A 19,336-nucleotide genomic window follows, 5' to 3' on the forward strand; every position below is an offset into this window, starting at 1 on the left:
CTTGCGGCCACCAGGAGGCGGCGCCCGCCCCCCGGCCAACGCCATTGGTCTGCGCCCGGGGGCGGGGCTCCCGCATCTTCTCATTGGTGGACAGTGTAGCGTTCACTCGGCTCGGCCCCGCCTCCGCCTCGACAGCTGAAGGGAGCTCGGGTGAACGGGGTTTGCTGCTGCGCTAGCTGATTGGCCTTCAACCCTGTCAATCCGAAGCTGAGGCCCCAGAGTTGGAGTGGGAGGGAAGACGGTCGACAAGGAGGAAAGGAAGCGTGGGGAACGTGTGGTTGCCCGAAGAAGTGTTAAAAGTGTTTTGCAATCGCCTTAGCGAGGAGGCTCTGGGTAAAAGGAGGAGGAGCCAGGAGGCGAGAGGAACGGACGCAGCCTCGGCGCGTGGGCGGGGCCTAAAAAGTGACACCACGCCCCACAAGGAGAGCTTGCATATTTATAAAGAACCACCGAGATTTTTGGATGACTTGGCAGTCTAGAGGGGCCAGAACACTTCGTTCCTAGCGCGTTTCCGTTTCCGCTAGGATATTGGCGGTTGGTGAGCATCATGGCAACCGTGGTGAGTGTCGGCGTGCTGAGGGCTGGAGTCTCAAGCAGGAGACTGGACGGGGACTCTTGGATCTTAGTGGAGAGGAGGCTGAGGACCTTGACTCCTGGATCTGAGGAAGGAGGGAACTGGGGGCCTGGGCCTCTGAATCTGAGGGAGGAAAAAAGAAGAGACTAGGATCCCGGCATCCTGGGTTCAAGTGAATATTTACGGTATCAGTGGTCATATCCGACTCCATCATCTTGTAGGAACTCCAACTTCCAATCCTCTGGGCGCAACCAGTGGCCAGTTCTGCAGTCCTTTGCTTTGAAGTCTGATAAGGGTTGTAGTATCTTGGGCTCCAAGCCATAAAACAGTCTTGGGTTGTTGATGGTGTGGGTGGTACCTGAGTACAAGGGAGAAATACAGGCGGGGACCTGCCGTATGAGCTTCAGATCGTGGAGTTGCTTACTGAGTCTTGAGCCAAAAGAAAGAGTGTTGAGAACGCAGAGTCGAAAATGGTTGGGGGCACAGAGGCTTGAGATCTTGTAATGGAATTGTTTCAACTGTTTTCATATTCCTAGCACTTCATCAGGGCATGCCCAGTGTGGATGCTCAATAGGTTATCACTTGAATGAATACATGTGAACTCCGTTTGGAGAGACCCAAGTATACTGGGCCAGGCCCCAAGTACTTTTCTGAGAAACGTCTGAATAAAGAAAGAATGTAGCCTTAGCTTGGGGGTTGGACATGGCTTCCCCGAGGCCTCAGTCCTCAGGGTAACCCCAGTCAAGATGGGGCTAGGATGGAGATGAGATGGTGCCTGTGGTGTGAACTATCACCCTGTGTCTGTTGTCATGGCAAAGGGGAGTGGATGGTGAAGTGAAGAGGAAAGGGCAGTGGCCACCCTCCTGAGACGCAGTTCCCATGGGTGTGGATAAAGCATTGGAAGTGTGAGGGGATGGTAGGGGCAGAATTTCATAATGACCTCTGTTTCCATGGGATCAGTGGGCAGCAGTGGGTAGGAGAGGCTTATGGTGAAAGGAAAGGTTTTGTAGGAGGCAGGTCTGTTTATGTTGAGATGGCTAAAGGTTGGGATTCCTGGATCAATGTCTCTTTTCTGTCTCAAGTAGTGTCTGATAGGCTCTGTAGGGGTGAGTGGGAGTATGTTCTCAATCTTCTGGTAGTGGTTTGGGGGCAGTGATCAACCTCCTCTGAGGAAGAGTGAGCGGGAAGGGTCACAAACAGCAAGGGAGGAGGCATGTGACCTAATGGTGATCAGGAAGTCTGAACTCTTGGTTCCAGAGAGGAGGGTTTTCCTGGGGGTCCTATGACTGTATCTCCTCTCATTCTGGTGAGGAGATCTGTGAGCAGAAACAGGGTTGTGGGCAGGTGGCCAAGGAGTTGGGTCAGTATGCTGGCTTCTTAGGCCTCCTTTCTGAATTCACCCTGGAGAGCCACTGATCTACTTTATATCTCCGGATTTATCTATTCTGGACATTGCATATAAATAGAATCATGTGACAGGTGACCTTTTGTGTCTGGCTTCTTTGATTCAGCATAGTGTGTTCAAGGTTTACCCTTGTAGCATGGATTAGAGGTTCATACCTTTTTATGGCTGAATAATATTATGTTGTATGGCTACCCGTATTTTGTTTATCTGTTCATCCACTGATGGATATTTTGGGTTATGAATAACACTGCCATGAGCATCTGAGAGGATCTCCACTGGGTTCTTGAATTATGCCAGGCAGTGTTTACTGATCTCTCCCCCCTTCGTGAGAAGGGATAGTGTCTGACTTTGCTCTTTGGAGAGCTGGGGACACAGGAGGCCTCAGTACCTGCTTGTTGAATGAGATCAGAAGGTCATTCATTCATACCCCAAACACTGAGCCCTGAGGTAAAGCAGTGAGATGTATGTTGTGCCCTTTATGGGATAGAGCGTCCATTGGAGCTGAGAACGTTGATCCAACAGAGTCTCTTATGGGCATGAGATTGATCTACCAGGGGAGGCCTTCCTTCTGCTTGGATGTCCAGAGACCCTAGAACTAGCCAGGCAGGGGCTGAGTGAGGGAAGGCCTCCCTTAATGACTGGTGCTTGAGTGATTCAGTGAGGAGAGTGGGGAGAGCACAGGACCCAGGGACCTGCACACACAGAGGCCTAGTGACAGAGAGCTGGGGCTGACAGTGTCATGGGGTCAACCCACCAGCCTTAGTGGGTGATTGCCAAGGAGGGTCTGGTGTTTGGGCTGCCAGCCTGCCTCTGGGGAGGAGAGAAAAGGACTGTTTCATGGGAGGAGGGCAGGAGGGACAGCTAGGACCACAGAGTCTGTACTGACGCTTCTTCCTCCAACCCCAGACAGCCACAACCAAGGTTCCAGAGATCCGTGATGTGACACGGATTGAGCGTATCGGTGAGTGAGCATGGATCCGGAATGGGCCCTAGTGCCTGCCTGGCCCCTGTGCCCTTGACAGAGCCCACCTACCCAGGAACCCCAAGAGGGGAAGGTCCTGCACACCATCCCCCCATCTCTCCCCCTATCTAAGCAGGGAGGATCCTGAGTTCCAGAACAGATTAGATGCCCAGGGGTGGGGTGGGGTGGACCCTGCCAGGCCCCAACCCCTCACACCACGCATCAACAGGAGCTGGCAGGTAACCGTGTCTTCTGGTTCTTTCCCCGCACGCAGGCGCTCACTCCCACATCCGGGGGCTGGGACTCGATGATGCCTTGGAGCCACGGCAGGTAGAGCCCAGGGGGTCAGGCTGGGAAGGCTGCTCCAGGGAGGCCTCAGGTGGAGGGGACCCAGGGCCCTGGGGAATGTAGGGACTGTGTTATGATCTTCCAGGTCTTCGGCTATGCTGTATTTATACAATTCAGCCACACACAGGTCTCTAAAAGATGGGGATGGAGAAAAGCCTTTTTTTCTGAAGGCCTAGCCAACAGTTTGGGCCTGAAGTGGTCGAAATGCAGTAGCAGCTCAGTAGAAAGTCACCTTCCTTATATGTTCTGTCACCTCCTACCCCCAGGCTTCCCAGGGCATGGTGGGCCAGCTGGCGGCCCGGAGGGCAGCCGGTGTGGTGCTGGAGATGATCCGAGAAGGGAAGATCGCTGGCCGGGCGGTTCTCATTGCTGGCCAGCCAGGCACTGGGAAGACAGCCATTGCCATGGGTAAGGCACTTCTCCAGGCAGTAGCTCTTTTGGCCTCACTGGATGATCCTCCCATGTAAGTCAGGGTCAGGTTCAACCATGTCTTATGGACAGCACAAAATGGAAGTGGCTTAAACACTAAGGGTTTGTTCTCACATAGAAGAGTCTGAACATAAGCCAATTCAGGCTTGTTGAGCAGTCCTATGAGGGCTCCTACCTTCTTGCCTCAAGATTACTTGCTTCCATGTCAGGGACACCTTGGGTTGCAAAGAGGTGGCCTATGCTCCAGCCATCCCACCCATACTCCATATAAGAAGAAGGAGAAAGGAATTGCAATCAGAGTGTACCTCCTAGAGGGAGCTCCTTTTAAGGAGCTATCTCAGGGCACCCACGTTCTCTTGCTTATATTTTATTGACTAGAACTTAATGACCACACTCTACTGCACAAGAGAGAAAGAGGCATTAAAATTTTTTTTATATGTTAATTGGGACTACTGCTACCTTAGTGAAATGGGCGTTCTGGAACAAAGGAAGATGTGAAAGATGAGCATTGTATAGACAACCAGCAGTCTCTTTTGCAATCCATTAGTGATTTAAGTGCTTTTTACTCACAACTGTCCCTTATCCTTGTTGAGCTCTTATCTGTCCTTCAAAACTGCACTCTGACATCTTTTCCTTGTTGAAGGTTTCCTGGACTCTCCTCTCTTCCCACTCACTCTCACCTTTGTGCCTGGACTGTGGGGCCAGGCAGTGAGACTCAAGGTAACAGCTAGGTCCTCAGTTAAGGAAAAATAACACTCACATCTGGGGACACCAAGATGATTAAGACTGAAGTCCTGACTTTAAGGGGCTTCCAGCCTGGGGCAGGTGTTCGTGGACACAGTCCTGTCCGTGTAAAGAACAGAGGAGGCTTCTCTTCCAATGAAGGGTGATGGGGCGAGAATGGGGTGGCAGTTGTCAGGAGGGACATCCAAGGTGAGTCAGTACTGTAACTGAGACTCGCAGCAAGTCTGGGAGTCTCCTGAACAGACAGTAGGGAGTGCGATACCCAGGCGCAGAGTGTGGCATGCCTCTGGAAAGGGGACCAGGAAGAGTTGCCACCTCGCACTGGTCAGGAGGGTTCAATGACTTCCTGTCTGGGAGACTTGGCTCAGAGCTGGGTAGAGCCCTCAGGAAGGGGAGCTGGCAGAGAGGCCCGGAGCTTGGAGTGATGGCAGGAACCGCCTGCTGTCTGCCAGCTGACCCCAGGCTCCAGACCATAGAGGAGGCCCTTCCCTGTGCTGGTCCCAGTCACATGTCGGGGTCACGGCTGAGCACCAGGGCATGCCTGCCCGCCCCCATCATTGCTCCTATGCAGCAATGTCGTCCTCTGCCAGCGCTTGTTATGTTATGGTTCCCATTACCCAGAGGGGCAGGCTGGCTTGGGGAGCAGCTTAGACTTCTTAAGATAACATGGTGCTAAACATTGAAGCCGGGATTCGAACCTGCACAGTCTCTTTTAACCTTCTCTTTCAGCCCCTTGCCTCCACCCCTGCTCATCTCCCCCAAGCCCTGAGGCTAAACAGTTCTTAGAGGTTGGGAGGCAGGTCTGGCATGATTGTAGAATCGTAAAGTTTTTGGTCTGGGCAGCATGGGGGTCCCACCCAGGGCCTCCCAACATGGCCCTCCATCACTCGCTTTCTGCAAGTCTCCCTGTCTGCCCTGCAGCACCCAGCCCCTCTCTCCTGCTCCTCCTGTCTGAAGAAGGAGAAGAGCTGGTTGGGGAGGTGTGGGGACCTGGTGCCTGGACCACCTACCCAAACTGCCTCCCCTCTTCCTCAGGCATGGCGCAGGCCTTGGGCCCCGACACCCCATTCACAGCCATTGCAGGCAGTGAGATCTTCTCCTTGGAGATGAGCAAGACAGAGGCACTGACCCAGGCCTTCCGGCGCTCCATCGGCGTGCGCATCAAGTAAGCAGGAGTGATGGTAGCTCCCAGCAGCCTCGGGACGCCCCCTGAGGGATGCCAGCTCGTCCTGCGCCCAGGGGCCCACAGGGGTGGGCAGTTCCTGAGGGCCCAGGCCACGGCCTATCTCCTTAGACCTGTTCTCTCGCCAGGGAGGAGACCGAGATCATCGAAGGGGAGGTGGTAGAGATCCAGATTGATCGGCCAGCCACAGGGACGGTGAGTCGGCTCCTGAGTCTAGGCTACCCCAAGGGCTGCAGGGCGGCGGCGGTGGGAGTGGGGGGGGTGGAATGCGGTGCCGGGTCTGCACTGAGGTCATGATCCCATGGAAAATTCGAGATGCAGCTTAGAGTCATCCATATGCCGGCAAGAGAGGGTCAGTTGAATTGATGGCGGTTTGTCTATTTGTGAGGGGCGCTGTGAGCTAAGTGGTGGAACAATGGAAAAGGATATGGAAAAGAACATATTTATGTCTAACTGGATCACTTTGCTGTACAGCAGAAATTAACGCAATGTTGTAAATCAACTATACTTCCCAAAAAAAAAACAAACTAAGCAATGGAATGACAGAGGAGGTTTTGAAGTTTCTCACAGTTAATTCCTAATAGGCTTACAGACCCGTTGGATTTATAAATCCTAATACCTCAACTATACTCCAGTAAGAATTAACAGGACTTTCCTGGTGGTCCAGTGGTTAGGGCTCCGCAATTCCACCACAGATTCAATTCCTGGTCAGGGAATTGATCCTACATGCCACTCAGCCATAAAACCAAGACAGAGCAGAAGCAATATTGTAACAAATTCAATAAGGACTTTAAAAAATGGTCACATCCAAAACAAAACTGAAAAAAAAGATTTGTAAAAAACCTAAAACTTAGCCAGCACCCCACCCCTGCCCCTTCCTTCTGCCTCTTTCTGCAGTACACCATAGAAATGGCCGCCCTCACCTGTTTGAGTTTCATTAGCTTTTATCACCCACCTGTGTAGTCCAAGATTGCCCATGTTAAAAACTTCATGTCTTTTAAGTCTTCTTTCATAGTCTGGTTTCCCCTTCATCTCGATCTCTCTTTGGTCTCTTAGGTCTCTTGTTTTTCACCGACATAAAATCACACAACATAAACTAACCATCAACCCCTTCAGAGTCGCTCCTCCTTCCCTCCCACCCCACCCGCAGTCCCTGGCAACCACAAATCTACTTCCTGTCTTAATGGATTTGCCTCTGATGGAATCCGACAATATACGACTTTTTGTGTATGTCTTTGAGGTTCATCCGTGTTTGTACTTCTCTGTTAAATATTAAGTTACAGGTGTTAATAAAATGCTAAATAAAAGGAAATCTAAAATTGCTTCAAGTCCATTGACCTGATGCACAGTCCTACCTTCTGTTTCTGTGTCTTGTAGGAACATCCTCCTCTTTTTTCATTAGCTTCTCATTTTCAGTGGAAATAGACTTAAAGTGAATAATTTCGGTCAGTTGCGCTTTTAGCACTTGTAACAGCCTCCTAAATTAGTCTTATCTATTGGCAATTAACGGAGAAGGCAATGGCACCCCACTCCAGTACTCTTGCTTGGAAAATCCCATGGATGGAGGAGCCTGGTAGTCTGCAATCCATGGGGTTGCTAAGAGTGGGACACTACTGAGCGACTTCACTTTCACTTTTCACTTTCATGCATTGGAGAAGGAAATGGCAACCCACTCCAGTGTTCTTGCCTGGAGAATCCCAGGGACGGGGGAGCCTGGTGGGCTGCCGTCTCTGGGGTCGCACAGAGTCGGACACGACTGAAGCGACTTAGCATTGGCAATTAAATTTTGAATTTTAAAAACATGGTAGAAAAAAAAACCATGGTGGAAGACTCTTGAAGTATAGGGAAAGCTATTCCCCAGATAGTTCTTTAAATTAGAGTTTAAAGAGATTACAAAAGAAATCCATGGATCTATCCTCATCAAAATGAACAACCAGGGGCTTCCTGGTGGTGCAATGGCTGGGACTCTGTGCTTCCAATGCAGGGGGCCTGGGTTCGATCCCTGCTCAGGGAATTAAGATCCGCATGCCCCAGCCAAGACCCAGCACAGCCAAAAAGAAAAACTGTAAATGAACAACCAAAACTCCCTTTAACTCCCTCCCCAAACCCACCTGCCACCTCTCCCTACAAAGGGAGCATCTCGCTATGAAAACACCTCCAGGAAACAGGTGAGACAGGATGTGCTGGGAAAAGCCCAGACTTGGTGACTGTTTACCTTGGGGGGGCGGGGAGTGTGATGTTTTGTTTTCTTAGCTTATCTGGTGGGGAGGGTGTATGGCATTTTTGTTTTCTTGGCTTATCTCTTGGGGGTGGGGTGTGGCATTTTTGTTATCTTAGCTGTGTTTAGCTGTGTTCTTCTGGGTTTGTGGTTAGCAAAAGACCACCTTTTATTTGGGTATGAAAAACAAATGTTAGAGTGGGTCCTCCCCCTTGACCCTTCGGTGGGACCTCAGGTACCTGTTATTTTTACAGATTTTGTCTTTCAGGTTTTTGTTTGTTTCTCTTTGGGGGGCAGGGGCAGTGCTCACGACATGTGGGATCTCAGTTCCTCAACCAGGGATCAAACCCACGTCTCCTGCCTGGACAGTGTGGTGTTTTGATCACTGGACCACCAGGGAAGTCCCTGTTTGTTTCTTTACTGGTTTTATTTATTTATTTAGGCTGAGCCAGGTCTTAGTTGTGGCATATGGGATCTAGTTCCCTGACCAGGGATCGAACCTGGGTCCCCTGCATTAAGAGTACAGAGTCTTATGCACTGGACTTCCAGGCAAGTCCCCTTTACTGGATTTTTAATAACAGCTTTATTAAGGCGCAACTGACCTCCAAAAAGCCATGCCCCAGAAAGTTTTCAGGATTTTAGGTTTTGACATACACATACCCACAAAGCTGTCACCGAGGCTGTGACAGTGGATATCTTCATGAAGCCCCCAGCACTGCCCCATGTCATGCTGGTTCTGAAGCTGTGCTGGGGAGACATCAGGGCCCCCTCTAAACCCCTTACCTGTCACCCCTCAGGGCTCCAAAGTCGGCAAGCTGACCCTCAAGACCACAGAGATGGAGACCATATATGACCTGGGCACCAAGATGATCGAGTCCCTGACCAAGGACAAGGTCCAGGCCGGGTGAGCAATGGGGGCCACACCGCTGGCCAGGGTAGGGGAGCTCCGGCCCTTCCTGTCCTCACCCCTGCCCGCCTTCCCCTGCAGGGACGTGATCACCATCGACAAGGCTACAGGCAAGATCTCCAAGCTGGGACGCTCCTTCACACGGGCTCGAGACTATGACGCCATGGGCTCCCAGGTGGGCAGGGCTCCTGGGCCCCCTCGCTCAGACACCAGCATGCTTCCCTCTCCCCCACCCCCAGCTCCTGCAGCATCCGGACCCTTCTGTCAGCCAGCCCTGTGGCCCTGGCCCTCCTGGTGCTTCCCTGTCCTCTCCAGGACAGCCAGGGGTTTCCGGGGTCCTCCAGGAACCCGTGTGTCCTTCAGTGCTCTGGGCTGCCCGAGTCTTTACCCCTCAGGCCTGGGGTTTCTGCATAACCCCCACCTGGGTTCCTAGCTCCATTCCAGGGAGCCCGTATGTGCTCGACAGCCCCGGGGCCCCCGCTTCATGCTCTTTTCTGCCCTTGTCTACCCCGAACCCCACCCCGGCCCATAGACCAAGTTCGTGCAGTGCCCAGACGGGGAGCTGCAGAAGCGCAAGGAGGTGGTGCACACGGTGTCTCTCCATGAGATCGACGTCATCAACTCCCGCACCCAGGGCTTCCTGGCCCTCTTCTCAGGTGAGGCCCTCCCGTCCCACCCCCGCAGGCGGCTCCCTCCCCCCGCCCCTCCCAGCCCTCTTTCCCCTCTCCCTCTCTCTGCCATCCCTCTTTGCCGGCTTCCGTTCTTCTCCACCTGTGGTTTGGTTCGTCTCTCCCTATCTGTTGCCTCTCTGGGAGGTCTGAGTCCCCAGCCACTGTCAGTCACCACTCCAGCTTGCTCTCTGTGTCCCCGGCGTCCCGTCTCTCTCTGCCTTCGTCCACTGCCTTCCCCCACCCCCGGCCCTGGATCCCTTCTCCTCTCTGACACTCTGCCCCCCACCCCAACCCCTGCCTCCCGCAGGCGACACAGGAGAGATCAAGTCCGAAGTCCGAGAGCAGATCAACGCCAAGGTGGCCGAATGGCGGGAGGAGGGCAAGGCAGAGATCATCCCTGGCGTGAGTACCTGGGCCAGGCCAGGTGGGGGGCGTGGGAGAAGAGGGGCATGGGGTGCGGGGGGTGGGCTTGACACCTGCCCAATGGCCCCCAGGTGCTGTTCATCGACGAGGTCCACATGCTGGACATTGAGAGCTTCTCCTTCCTCAACCGGGCCCTGGAGAGTGACATGGCGCCTGTCCTCATCATGGCTACCAACCGCGGCATCACCCGGTGAGCCCTGCCGGCCCCTGAGGAGGCCCCTGGGAGAACAGGGAGCAAGTCGCTTATACCTCACTGCTGAATAGAAATAAAGGGAATGCAGCTTAGTATTTCTCTTGACCTAAGGATACAGTGGAAAAATCCCTGAGGCAGGAAGAGTACCAGATACCATAAAACTTGGGAACCTCTGCCATAGGGTTTTGCTGTGCCCGGTTATGCCTGCTGGCTGTTCCTCACCTCATCTTCAAAAGGAAGGGAGAAGAAAGTGGGGGGCAAAGAGCTCACAAGAGCCGGGGGCCTGAAGGCTGCACCCAGCACAGCCACCTGGACCCACTGCCCGGGGCTGCTCAGGTGCATGATTGCGGCCTTGTGCCAGCTGAAGCACAGGGAAGAAAGGGGTGCGATTGCCAGGGATAATGAGCAAGTTGCCCCTGGCTTTTGGCTCAGCCTTTCCTCAAAAGGAGCTCAGGAGTAGATATCGTCTCAGCCCCATTCTGTTCCATTCCTTTCACCGCACGACACGTACTGCAGGGCCTGTGGGATCTTAGTTCCCAACCAGGGATCTAACCCGTGCCCCCTGTGTTGGAAGCTTGGCGTCTTAATCATTGGACCACCAGGGAAGCCCCTTATCTTACTAATTTTATTTTTTGGCCATGCCACACGGCTTGCCACATCTTAGTTTCCCAACCAGGACTCAATCCTGTGCCCCCTTCAGTGGAAGCACGGAGTCCTAACCACTGGACCACCAAGGAGTTCCCTCAGCTCTGTTTTCAAGATGGGGGACGGCAAGGCCCAGTGACTTGCCCTGGGTCACGTGTGGAAGGCAGCAGGGCTGCAGTTTGGTATCCAAATGAGCGCGTTTGTAGCAGCTGCAGGTCAGGCCAGGATCAGGGGCATCACCTGTGAGAGGCTGCAAACCCAGGCACTCCTCATTATCCTGCAGATTCCATATTTGTGATTATGCTTACTCGCTACAGACGATCTGTAGCCCCCAAATCGATATTTGCCACACTTTGGTGGTCATTCATGGACGTGTGCAGAGCAGGGAAACATCGAATGGCCCACGGCAGACAGTCCAGGCGAGGGTCAAAGCAGGCAATGCTCCGCCTCCTAGTTTCAGCTCACGTGCTGTAATCAAGCATCCTTTTCTTTGTTGCCACAGGCGTCGCACTGTATGCTGTTTGTTCCTGATGATTTTGCAGTTTAAAATGGCCCCTAGGGGACTTTGCTGGCAGTCAAATGGTTGGGAGTCCACACTGCCAAAGCAGGGAGCAGGGGTTCGATCCCTGGTTGGGAAACTAGGATTCCACATGTTGTGTGGAGCAGCCAAAAAATTAATCATAAAATGTCCCCCAGCTGTCTAATGTCTCTGAGCACAGCAGGGATGGGCCGTATGGAGAAAACGCTTGTTAGATAGCATCCGTCAAGCACAAGTTCAGAGGCTGTGGGCCTGAGTTCAGCATGAAAAGTCAATATTATATACTGAATTGGATATCTTTAAACAGAAACACCTGAAACCAGGCTATCTGGTGGCCAAAAATCGTGACAGAGGCTGCCAAGAGCCTAGCCATGTGTTACTGTTTCCTCCACGGGGCAGTGGTTCAGTACATGGTAATTGAGTGATCGCCCCAGTTATAGATCACAGCTCCCACACATAACAAGAATCTGCTATTTCCTGGCGCCCGCCACATGCCTGACCTTGTGCTGGGCCAGGTGCATTGGGGGTACAGGGTGGGCCCAGTCCCTCCCTCGTGGAGCTCTGGGTCCAGCAGAGGAGTGGGACCTTGATCCAGTAATCCCAGACCTAGATCTCTGGCTCAAACCAGTCTGGCTCCGGAGGGGGAGCGACGCAGTCAGGGGGCGGCTACCACGTCAGGCAGTGACGCCAGCCCTAAGCTGAAGGCTCAGCGGTATTTGGCCCAGTGAGTGGGCTGTGGCGGAGGGGGCGGGTGGGGTGGGGTATTCTAAGTTAGAGAAGGGAGAGCCAGGTTCTAAGAGCGTCACCCTGATGACCCTCCCTTCCTCCTCCTCCGCAGGATCCGGGGCACCAGCTACCAGAGCCCCCACGGCATCCCCATTGACCTGCTGGACCGTCTGCTTATCGTCTCCACCTCCCCCTACAGCGAGAAAGACACAAAGCAGATCCTTCGCATCCGGTGCGGGCGGGGGCCCCTGGCCTTCCCGGGCAGGACCAGGCTGCCGGCCTGAGGGGCTGGTGTCCACCCTGCTTGACACGTGGGGACCACTGAGGTCTGCGGGGGAGGTCACTTGGCCTGCCAGAAGCAGGACTGGGCGGGGCATCCGAGCAGTGGCCTCTGATGGGGGGGGGCCGGGGCTCTTTGGACAAGGGAGGGGCTATGCGGGTGCCTGGCGCTTGGGAAAGAGCCCTGAAAAGGGGAGGCACGGGAGGCCCGAGTTTGAGGTCCAGCTCCTGCCTCGGTGGCCCTTCTCACTCCGCGTTCTGGGCTTCCAAGGACTCTGACTCCTCATGGCTCTGTCCCTGGCTGAACACCCCCGCCCCTCCCTGCCCGCAGGTGTGAGGAAGAAGACGTGGAGATGAGTGAGGATGCCTACACGGTTCTGACCCGCATCGGGCTGGAGACCTCGCTACGCTATGCCATCCAGCTCATCACGGCTGCCAGTTTGGTGTGCCGGAAACGCAAGGTGAGCCGCCGAGTCCACCCAGTGTCAGAGGAGTGAGCGGTCCACACGCTACTCCCAGGACTTTCCCTAGGCGGTGGCATTTAGTCCCAGAACTTAAAAGTTCTCGAAGGCGGGAACTTCAGGCCCTTGGGTTTATTTTTGTGGCTCCCAGCCTGACACATGGGAGGTGCTAGGTAAATATCTGTTGGCTGCAGTTGATGCTGTTAAGTCCATTTTACAGGTAAAGAAACTGAGGGATGGAGCGGTGGGGCCCACAGCCAGGAGGTGGCCATGGCAGGACGTGACCTGACTCCTGGGTGAGGCCCCCCTGAGGTCTCGTGTCCCCATCAGGGCACCGAGGTGCAGGTGGATGACATCAAGCGGGTCTACTCTCTCTTCCTGGACGAGTCACGCTCCACGCAATACATGAAGGAATACCAAGATGCCTTCCTCTTCAATGAGCTCAGTGAGTGTCCCCCACTGTGCCTGCCCCGGAGAGGGAGGAGGGAGCCCTGGCCCTGCCTGCTGGGCCGTGCTGACCATGTGGCTTTCCTTCCCCCCACAGAAGGCGAAACCATGGACACCTCCTGAGCTGATCACCCTTCCCCCCCCACCTCCCGCCCCCGTTTTCTACTAGAGTTCTGACACTGTGACTTTGTATAAAATGGTTCTGAAACTGGAGCCATTGTGTGTGTGTGTGTGTGTGTGTGTGTGTGTGTGTGTGTGCGCGCGCGCACCCGAGCCCCCAAAAAGACAACCCCGGAGTGCAGTTTGAGAAGTCTTTATTGGGAAGGGAGGGGAAGAGTGTCTGCTGGTTTCCAGAGTTAGGATGGGCATGGGAGGTTGAAGTGGGGCATCCTTAGAGGAAGAGGATGTCTGGGAGCGGGGGGTGGTCACAGGCCAAGGGTTGGGTTCTGGGACCCCCGCAGTCAGTGCTGCTGAGGCGGCAGGGTCCACAGTGACAGCTGAGGGCCACGGGGAAGGAGACCATTGGGTCCACTCCAGGTGGGCAGCCGGGGAGCCGAACGGAGGCGAAGCGCAGCTCATGGTAGGTGCACACCCGCTGGGGCATGGGCGGCAGGATGACAGGCAGCACCCGCTTCTGGAGGGTGGGGAGCTTGAGTGTCTCTGTGGGGCCGAGCTCTCCCCCGAGCTCCCTCACTGCACCCCACAGATCCCAGACTCAGGCGTCCAGGGGACCCTCTGTGCTCTCCCTCCCACCTGCCCGGCCCCTTCCCCAAGCGGCAGGCCACCCTTCCACTCCCAGTGCCACTTCCGGTCTTCTATGGGCCTGGCCCCGAGTAATCTGCCTGGAGCTGAGTTGGCACCCGCCCGCCTTCGGCAGCTCACCATGCTGGGGCAGTAGCCGGCGCAGATGCTGGTGGTGAAAGTGATACAGACAGGGCAGGCCTCCTTCTCAGCCGCCAGGGTGGCGTTGATGGGCTGGCACAGCGGCCGCAGTGGCCCCCTGGAAGCCCACACCCCGGCCACGCCCAGCAGCAGCCACAGCAGCAGTCCCTAGGACAAGGCCAGTGCCTCAGGGCCAGCCAGAGCCCTCACCCCACCCCCCGAGCCCTGCATGCACACGTTCAGGGACCCAGCTCCTGTGCCTGCCACCTTCCATTCAAGGATTGCCCATCCCCAGGGACCCCAGACACCCCAAGACCTCAGGCCCCACCTGCTGCCCTCCTCCCACTGGCAGGCCTACTGTTCTCCCCACACCCTTCTAGAAAGAGGCCTCCTTCACCAGATCCCCGGACTCTCCCACTTCCTCCCAGCTGTTTCCTGGATGGAGTCTCAAGGGGCCCTACAGACTTACCTGGAACATCTCCATCCTTGGTGCCTCCCCTGCTGTGTTTACCTGGTCTTATACCTGCAGGCTGTGGGGGCGGCAAGGCCGCCGGGGGTGGCAGCATGGTGGGGTAACCTGGACACTAATCTCCCCGGGGGCGAGAGGCAGACAAGGTCAGGGAGAGGCAAGAGTGGCTCAATGGCACATCCCTCCCCCACCACTCCCTGAGTGGCTCCCGTACCATGAAGCAGAAGACACCCAAGGAGAAGGTGACTTCACAGGCTCAATCCCCAGGTGCTAGGGAGGTCGTGGTGGGAGTGCAAGAAATCGGATATTGGAGGCCCTCAGCAGTGCCGCTTGCCTTGTGAACGCGCCTCTACCTATCATGAGGGGACCCGGCAGAGGCTGCAGCACCGCCCCTCTGACAATTTTCCGATGGTGATTGGCTGCAGCCTCAACCCTGCTCCAGCGGCCAAAGCCTAAATCCGACTTCTTAGGAGGGGCGTAGCTTCAATATCGGATTCTGTGGCCAGAGGTAGTCGGGGTCCACTCGCGCCGCCCCTCCAAAAAGGATTCAGTGGAATCCCACCTGCCCCACACCCGGGTCCCAAAAGCCAGGATGCCGGAACCAAACCCAGCAAAGAGCATGATTTAGGCTCTTTTAACTCTTAGCGAAAGATAAGCTGTGCCCCTTCAGCCGCAGAAGTCCTGCCCCCTCAATTGAGTGGACCTTAGATCCGCCCCGCCCAAGGACCAAGATCTGGTCCGCCCCCAGATGGGCGGGGCCCTCCTAGCCCCGACCAGCGAGCCCCTAGTCGCGGTCTCCCAGGCTTGGCCCCGCCTCGTCTCGGGGGGCGTGTCCAGGGCGGGGCTGGCTGGTCTGATTCAGACCAACGCTGGCTTCAAGCTGCCGTAGTTGGAGTTCTCGGTGCGGTAGGCATGAGGCACGCTGTAGATGCCTGACACCGGCTTCCAGTGGGGGCCGCCCCAGGGCAGCTCCAGCGGGCAGAAACGATCCAGCCGGCGGAGTGGGTGCAGCGGGAGGTTGTAAGATTCCTGAGCCAGAGTCAGCGCCCCGCGGTGAGGCACGACGGGTATTACGGGGCGGCCGCGAGGCAAGCGGATTTTCGCCCGCTGGGGTGGCCGAGAGGAGGACGGACAAGGCAGCTGCTTCTGGCTGTGGCCGCCGGCCTGGGGCGTCTCCCCGAAGTTTGAGGTCATCGAATCCTTGCAAGGATAGCTTGACGACTCCTTCCTGTTGGGTTGGGGTGGAGGCAGGATGGGGATGGCACAGCTGGATCCTCGAGGACACATTTGTAGGAGTCTGGGACCCTTTAGGAGGCTTGGGACTGGGGAATTATCTGGGGACTCAAACACCAAAAGAGGCCAGCCTTAGACCCTCAGGGCCATGCCCTCAGATCCGGAACTCCCTCTTGGGCCCTTTGCGGGCTCCTAGTTCCTGAGAGTAGACACTAAGTAAACCAGAGCGCTAAAAGAGGTAGGGGCTGGGTTTGAATTTCTGGTTCTTGCCCGCTCAGGGACTGAAGGCCGAGACTACTGAGTCAGAGAGGGGCAGTCAACACCGGGGGGCTCGGCATCCCACCAGCCTCTGCGCGGGTTGTGCAGGGGGACGGGGCCAAGCGAGGACGCAGGCTCACTTCGAATAGGGCCGAAAATCCCGGGCCGAAGTGGTCAGATAGAGTTGATGGCGGTCCAGTATGCCCCGGTCAGAAATTGTGAAAGGCCGGCCGGCCAGCTCGGGGTTCTTGGTCCAAGGGATTAAAGCCTGAGGAAGATCGGGGGAGGAGGAATGAGCAAGAAAACTTTCATAACCCGTTCCATGTCCTGGGTGCCAGACTGAGAATTCCTCTTTCTTGGGTCTCAACAGTCCCTCTGAGCCAGGCCCTGATACCCGCCCCCAGAATCAGAATCCTTGGTCAATTGCACGTCAGTGCACAACTTTGCGCCGCAAGTCAAAACCCTTACTAGCCTCACCTCCAAAATCCAAGTATTCTGCCCGCCAAGTCCCCAGTCACTGAAAGACCTCCCTGGCTCCTCCCCTAGATTGGTCCCGCCACTGGAATTCAGCAGAAACCATTCCTCCTTACTTTACCCTAAGAGGAGAAGCCAGCCCTTTCTCCGGTACCAAACCGGCCTCAGAATATTCGAGCTCCGCCCTCGAGTACTTTAGGCTGCGTAGCTCCGCCCCTAGCTCCTAGGCCCGCCCCAGGATTTACTAGACCAGCCTCAGAGCTGGGCTTTCGGGTTCCCAGTCCCTGTCTCCTTCTGGCTTTGCTTCTAAAGTGCCAAACCCCTCCCCTAGTCTATGCAACTTCAGATTTGGTCCCATTCTTTAGCCCCTAGATTTAGAGTTTCTTCTGACCCTGCGCTAGGGTCTCAGCCCGGTTCCTAGCTTCTGAGCTCCCTCCCCCCACCCCAGGAGCTCAAAGTTCTGCCAGATCCTGCCACTGCGGTTCTCTGCTACCTGGGAAGGGCCCCCTCGGTGGTGGTCCGCAAGCTCTAGGGGTTGGGGCCCGAAATAAGAGGTGGGTCCCCGGTCCAGGTCGGGCCAGCCGCCGTACTGCGCCTTCGTCTCACTGCACTGGTGCTTGGTGATCAGAGGGAGGCGCCAGCCGCGATGTCTGAGCTGAGAGAAGGCGAGGCGGGGACCCAGCGTGAGGGTGCACGGGATTCCAATGCAGCCCCCAGCCCTGTCTACCCCGGACCTGGGCATCCCAGAACCTTACTTTTTCCCCTAAATCCTTGATCCCCACAGCCCGGGTGGGGTTCGCAGGTTCTGGGGTCTTGGGCTGGGCGTAGGGCCCTCCGTGGGTCTTAGGCACGAGAGCTGAGCCCGAGGTTGTCTCCCATCTGCTGATGACCTCGTCGAAAGCCCAGATATGCAAATCCTGCTTTGAGGCCGGGGGCAGGGGCTCCGCGACCGTGGACTGAGCAGAAGGTGCGGGCAGTCAGCTGAAAGGACTCAGGAGTCTGGTCAGCTCCCAGCCCTTTCCTCCCGCCTGTTCCAGGCATCTGGGTTCGCTGGCGCCTCCTCTCTCGGCCCCAGACCCTGAGACCCCGCTCCTTCAGTCAGACAGGAGTCGAAGCCCCAAATCGCCCTTTCTCTCAGCAAGTGTCTGAATCCCCAGGCTCCTCCTTGAGTCTGGGACCCCAGTCTCCTCTTGGCCAAGAGGCTAGGGTCCTCTCACCTGCACAGTGGGCGGGGGGAAGGACACGGGCGGGATAAAGTGGTGGGCGACGCCACTGCTCGTGAGATGCCAGTTGGGCCAGGATCCAGGCACCTCGGTCCCAGAGATGGGGGACCATGGGGGACCGTAGCGCAGAGCTAGGGTCCGACCCGCCATGGTCCCACCCCTGCCCCGTAGCCTAGCAGGAGCAGGCTTGTTGTTGCTGTCGCCCCGGGTGACAGAACCCGCCCACCCTGAACGCAGCCAATGGAGGGCCTATTAGTGTGTAGCTGGATGGATAGAATAAGAGACTCAGGCTTGGAGGAACGGGGATTTTGAGAGAGTGCAGAGACCCCCAAGAAGGGGACAAAAGCTCAGATAAATGGTGGGGGGACACCCAGAGGGAGAGGAGGGTAAGAGGCGGAGGGAGGGAGGGGAATAGAAATTCAGAGTTTAGAGTCTGAGACCCAGAGAGCGGGCAGCAGAGAGCGAGGGGCTGGGACCTGGGGGCGTGTCAGAGACCCAGAAATAGAGAGACAGAGTGGAAGGAGGACAGAGTCACCCAGCACATCAGGGAATCCAAGAGAAACAACCCCCCCCCCCACTTCCTTATAAGGTCCCAGCCTTCTTAGCTACCTCCTCCCTCTGCCAGGACAGCCCACCTCTAGCGGCAGAGGGGGGATGGGGGTGAGGGGGTGGGTAACGATTTCCAGACTTCCCCGGGGTTCGCCCTCCCTCCCTGTGTGTGCTGAAGGAGTCAGCATCAGCTTCGGCTTCGTCTGTCCTGCCTGCCTTTGATTTGGTTGAAAACTTCCACCTGGGTATGGGGGTGGGCGAAGACGGAGGGACCCAGAGGGAAATACTTAGCAATAAAGAGGGGGATGTGGAAAGAGTTTTGATGAATGAGAAAAATACATACAAGAGTGAGTGAGAGACAGCGAGTGAGAAGCAGGGACAGAAAGAGAGCTAGTGACCCAGAGATTATGGGACAAGAATTTAGACAGCAACAGCAAAGGAGGTGGCAGAAGAGAGCAGGAACCACAAACCTAGAACACAAGATTGTAGAAACAAAGGCAAAAATGTGTGTGTGCATGTGTGCGAGTGTGCACATATGTGTGCCTACAGAGTGGTAACATATGAATGGGTGTTCTGAGGGTGTGGGGTCTACCTCTGAGTTCTCTTGTCAGTTCCTCACTTTAAAACCCTTTTGATCAAAGCCTCTGCCTTCTCAGTCCCCATTCTCTTTCCACCAACCCATTCTTCAGACAGGGAAAACTGAGGCTGCCTTCTGCAGCTGCCCCAGGATTCCACAGACCCCCCTCATTCAGGCCTCTGGGGCCACTTATCCTATTGGATTATCCTGGCTCATTCTAGACTGATCAGTGTCCAACTCTCCCTTGATCTCAGCCGGGGGCAGGCCAATTGGTTAAAACCTCATGTCCTACTCAAGCTGGACAATGATAATGTCTATTTCTTTCTGAGTATATTGCAAAGCCTGGGACAGGGAAGGGGATGGAAACCTGACTCCAACTCCCCACCAAGGCCAAAATCTTAACCATCTTGACCTCTGGTCATTCAACCTTGCTTGTACTCCTGTCGTAGGTAGCTCACTACCTCAAAACAGAGCATTCTAAGCATTTGCCCCATCTGACCAAATAAGGTTTCTTATTTG

The 19,336-nt window shown here is 55.5% G+C and overlaps 3 protein-coding genes across 5 annotated transcripts; 1 reads left to right on the forward strand and 2 right to left on the reverse strand.

Moving 5' to 3' along the window:
- The first annotated feature begins 522 nt into the window (after window positions 1-522).
- Window positions 523-13,365, forward strand: RUVBL2 (RuvB like AAA ATPase 2). Of its 2 annotated transcripts, none has more exons than XM_024978129.2 (15): window positions 523-759; window positions 2,886-2,940; window positions 3,215-3,270; window positions 3,555-3,696; window positions 5,497-5,626; window positions 5,773-5,839; window positions 8,660-8,766; window positions 8,851-8,944; window positions 9,302-9,425; window positions 9,748-9,842; window positions 9,935-10,053; window positions 12,078-12,197; window positions 12,576-12,705; window positions 13,036-13,150; window positions 13,250-13,365. In XM_024978129.2, exons 4-15 carry the CDS (start codon window positions 3,567-3,569, stop codon window positions 13,273-13,275), a joined length of 1,257 nt encoding a protein of 418 aa, XP_024833897.1. In that variant the 5' UTR covers window positions 523-759; window positions 2,886-2,940; window positions 3,215-3,270; window positions 3,555-3,566; the 3' UTR covers window positions 13,276-13,365.
- Window positions 13,366-13,449: 84 nt separating this feature from the next.
- On the reverse strand, window positions 13,450-15,042 carry LHB (luteinizing hormone subunit beta). 2 transcript variants are annotated; one of them, XM_010814991.4, is made up of 3 exons: window positions 14,504-15,042; window positions 14,035-14,202; window positions 13,450-13,783 (listed from the first exon to the last, which is right to left on the reverse strand). In XM_010814991.4, the coding sequence occupies exons 1-3, from the start codon at window positions 14,516-14,518 to the stop codon at window positions 13,544-13,546; spliced, it is 423 nt and encodes a 140-aa protein (XP_010813293.1). In that variant the 5' UTR covers window positions 14,519-15,042; the 3' UTR covers window positions 13,450-13,543. The 2 variants fall into 2 exon arrangements, with proteins under 2 accessions (XP_010813293.1, NP_776355.1); NM_173930.1 differs by having other exon boundaries at window positions 13,544-13,786; window positions 14,504-14,518.
- A 79-nt stretch (window positions 15,043-15,121) lies between these two features.
- On the reverse strand, window positions 15,122-18,271 carry SAXO3 (stabilizer of axonemal microtubules 3). The gene is made up of 5 exons (XM_059877593.1): window positions 17,686-18,271; window positions 17,224-17,424; window positions 16,962-17,123; window positions 16,135-16,262; window positions 15,122-15,731 (listed from the first exon to the last, which is right to left on the reverse strand). The coding sequence occupies exons 1-5, from the start codon at window positions 17,839-17,841 to the stop codon at window positions 15,362-15,364; spliced, it is 1,017 nt and encodes a 338-aa protein (XP_059733576.1). The 5' UTR covers window positions 17,842-18,271; the 3' UTR covers window positions 15,122-15,361.
- Window positions 18,272-19,336: the final 1,065 nt, after the last annotated feature.

This window comes from Bos taurus, chromosome 18, assembly GCF_002263795.3.
Source record: "Bos taurus isolate L1 Dominette 01449 registration number 42190680 breed Hereford chromosome 18, ARS-UCD2.0, whole genome shotgun sequence".
NCBI lineage: Eukaryota > Metazoa > Chordata > Mammalia > Artiodactyla > Bovidae > Bos > Bos taurus.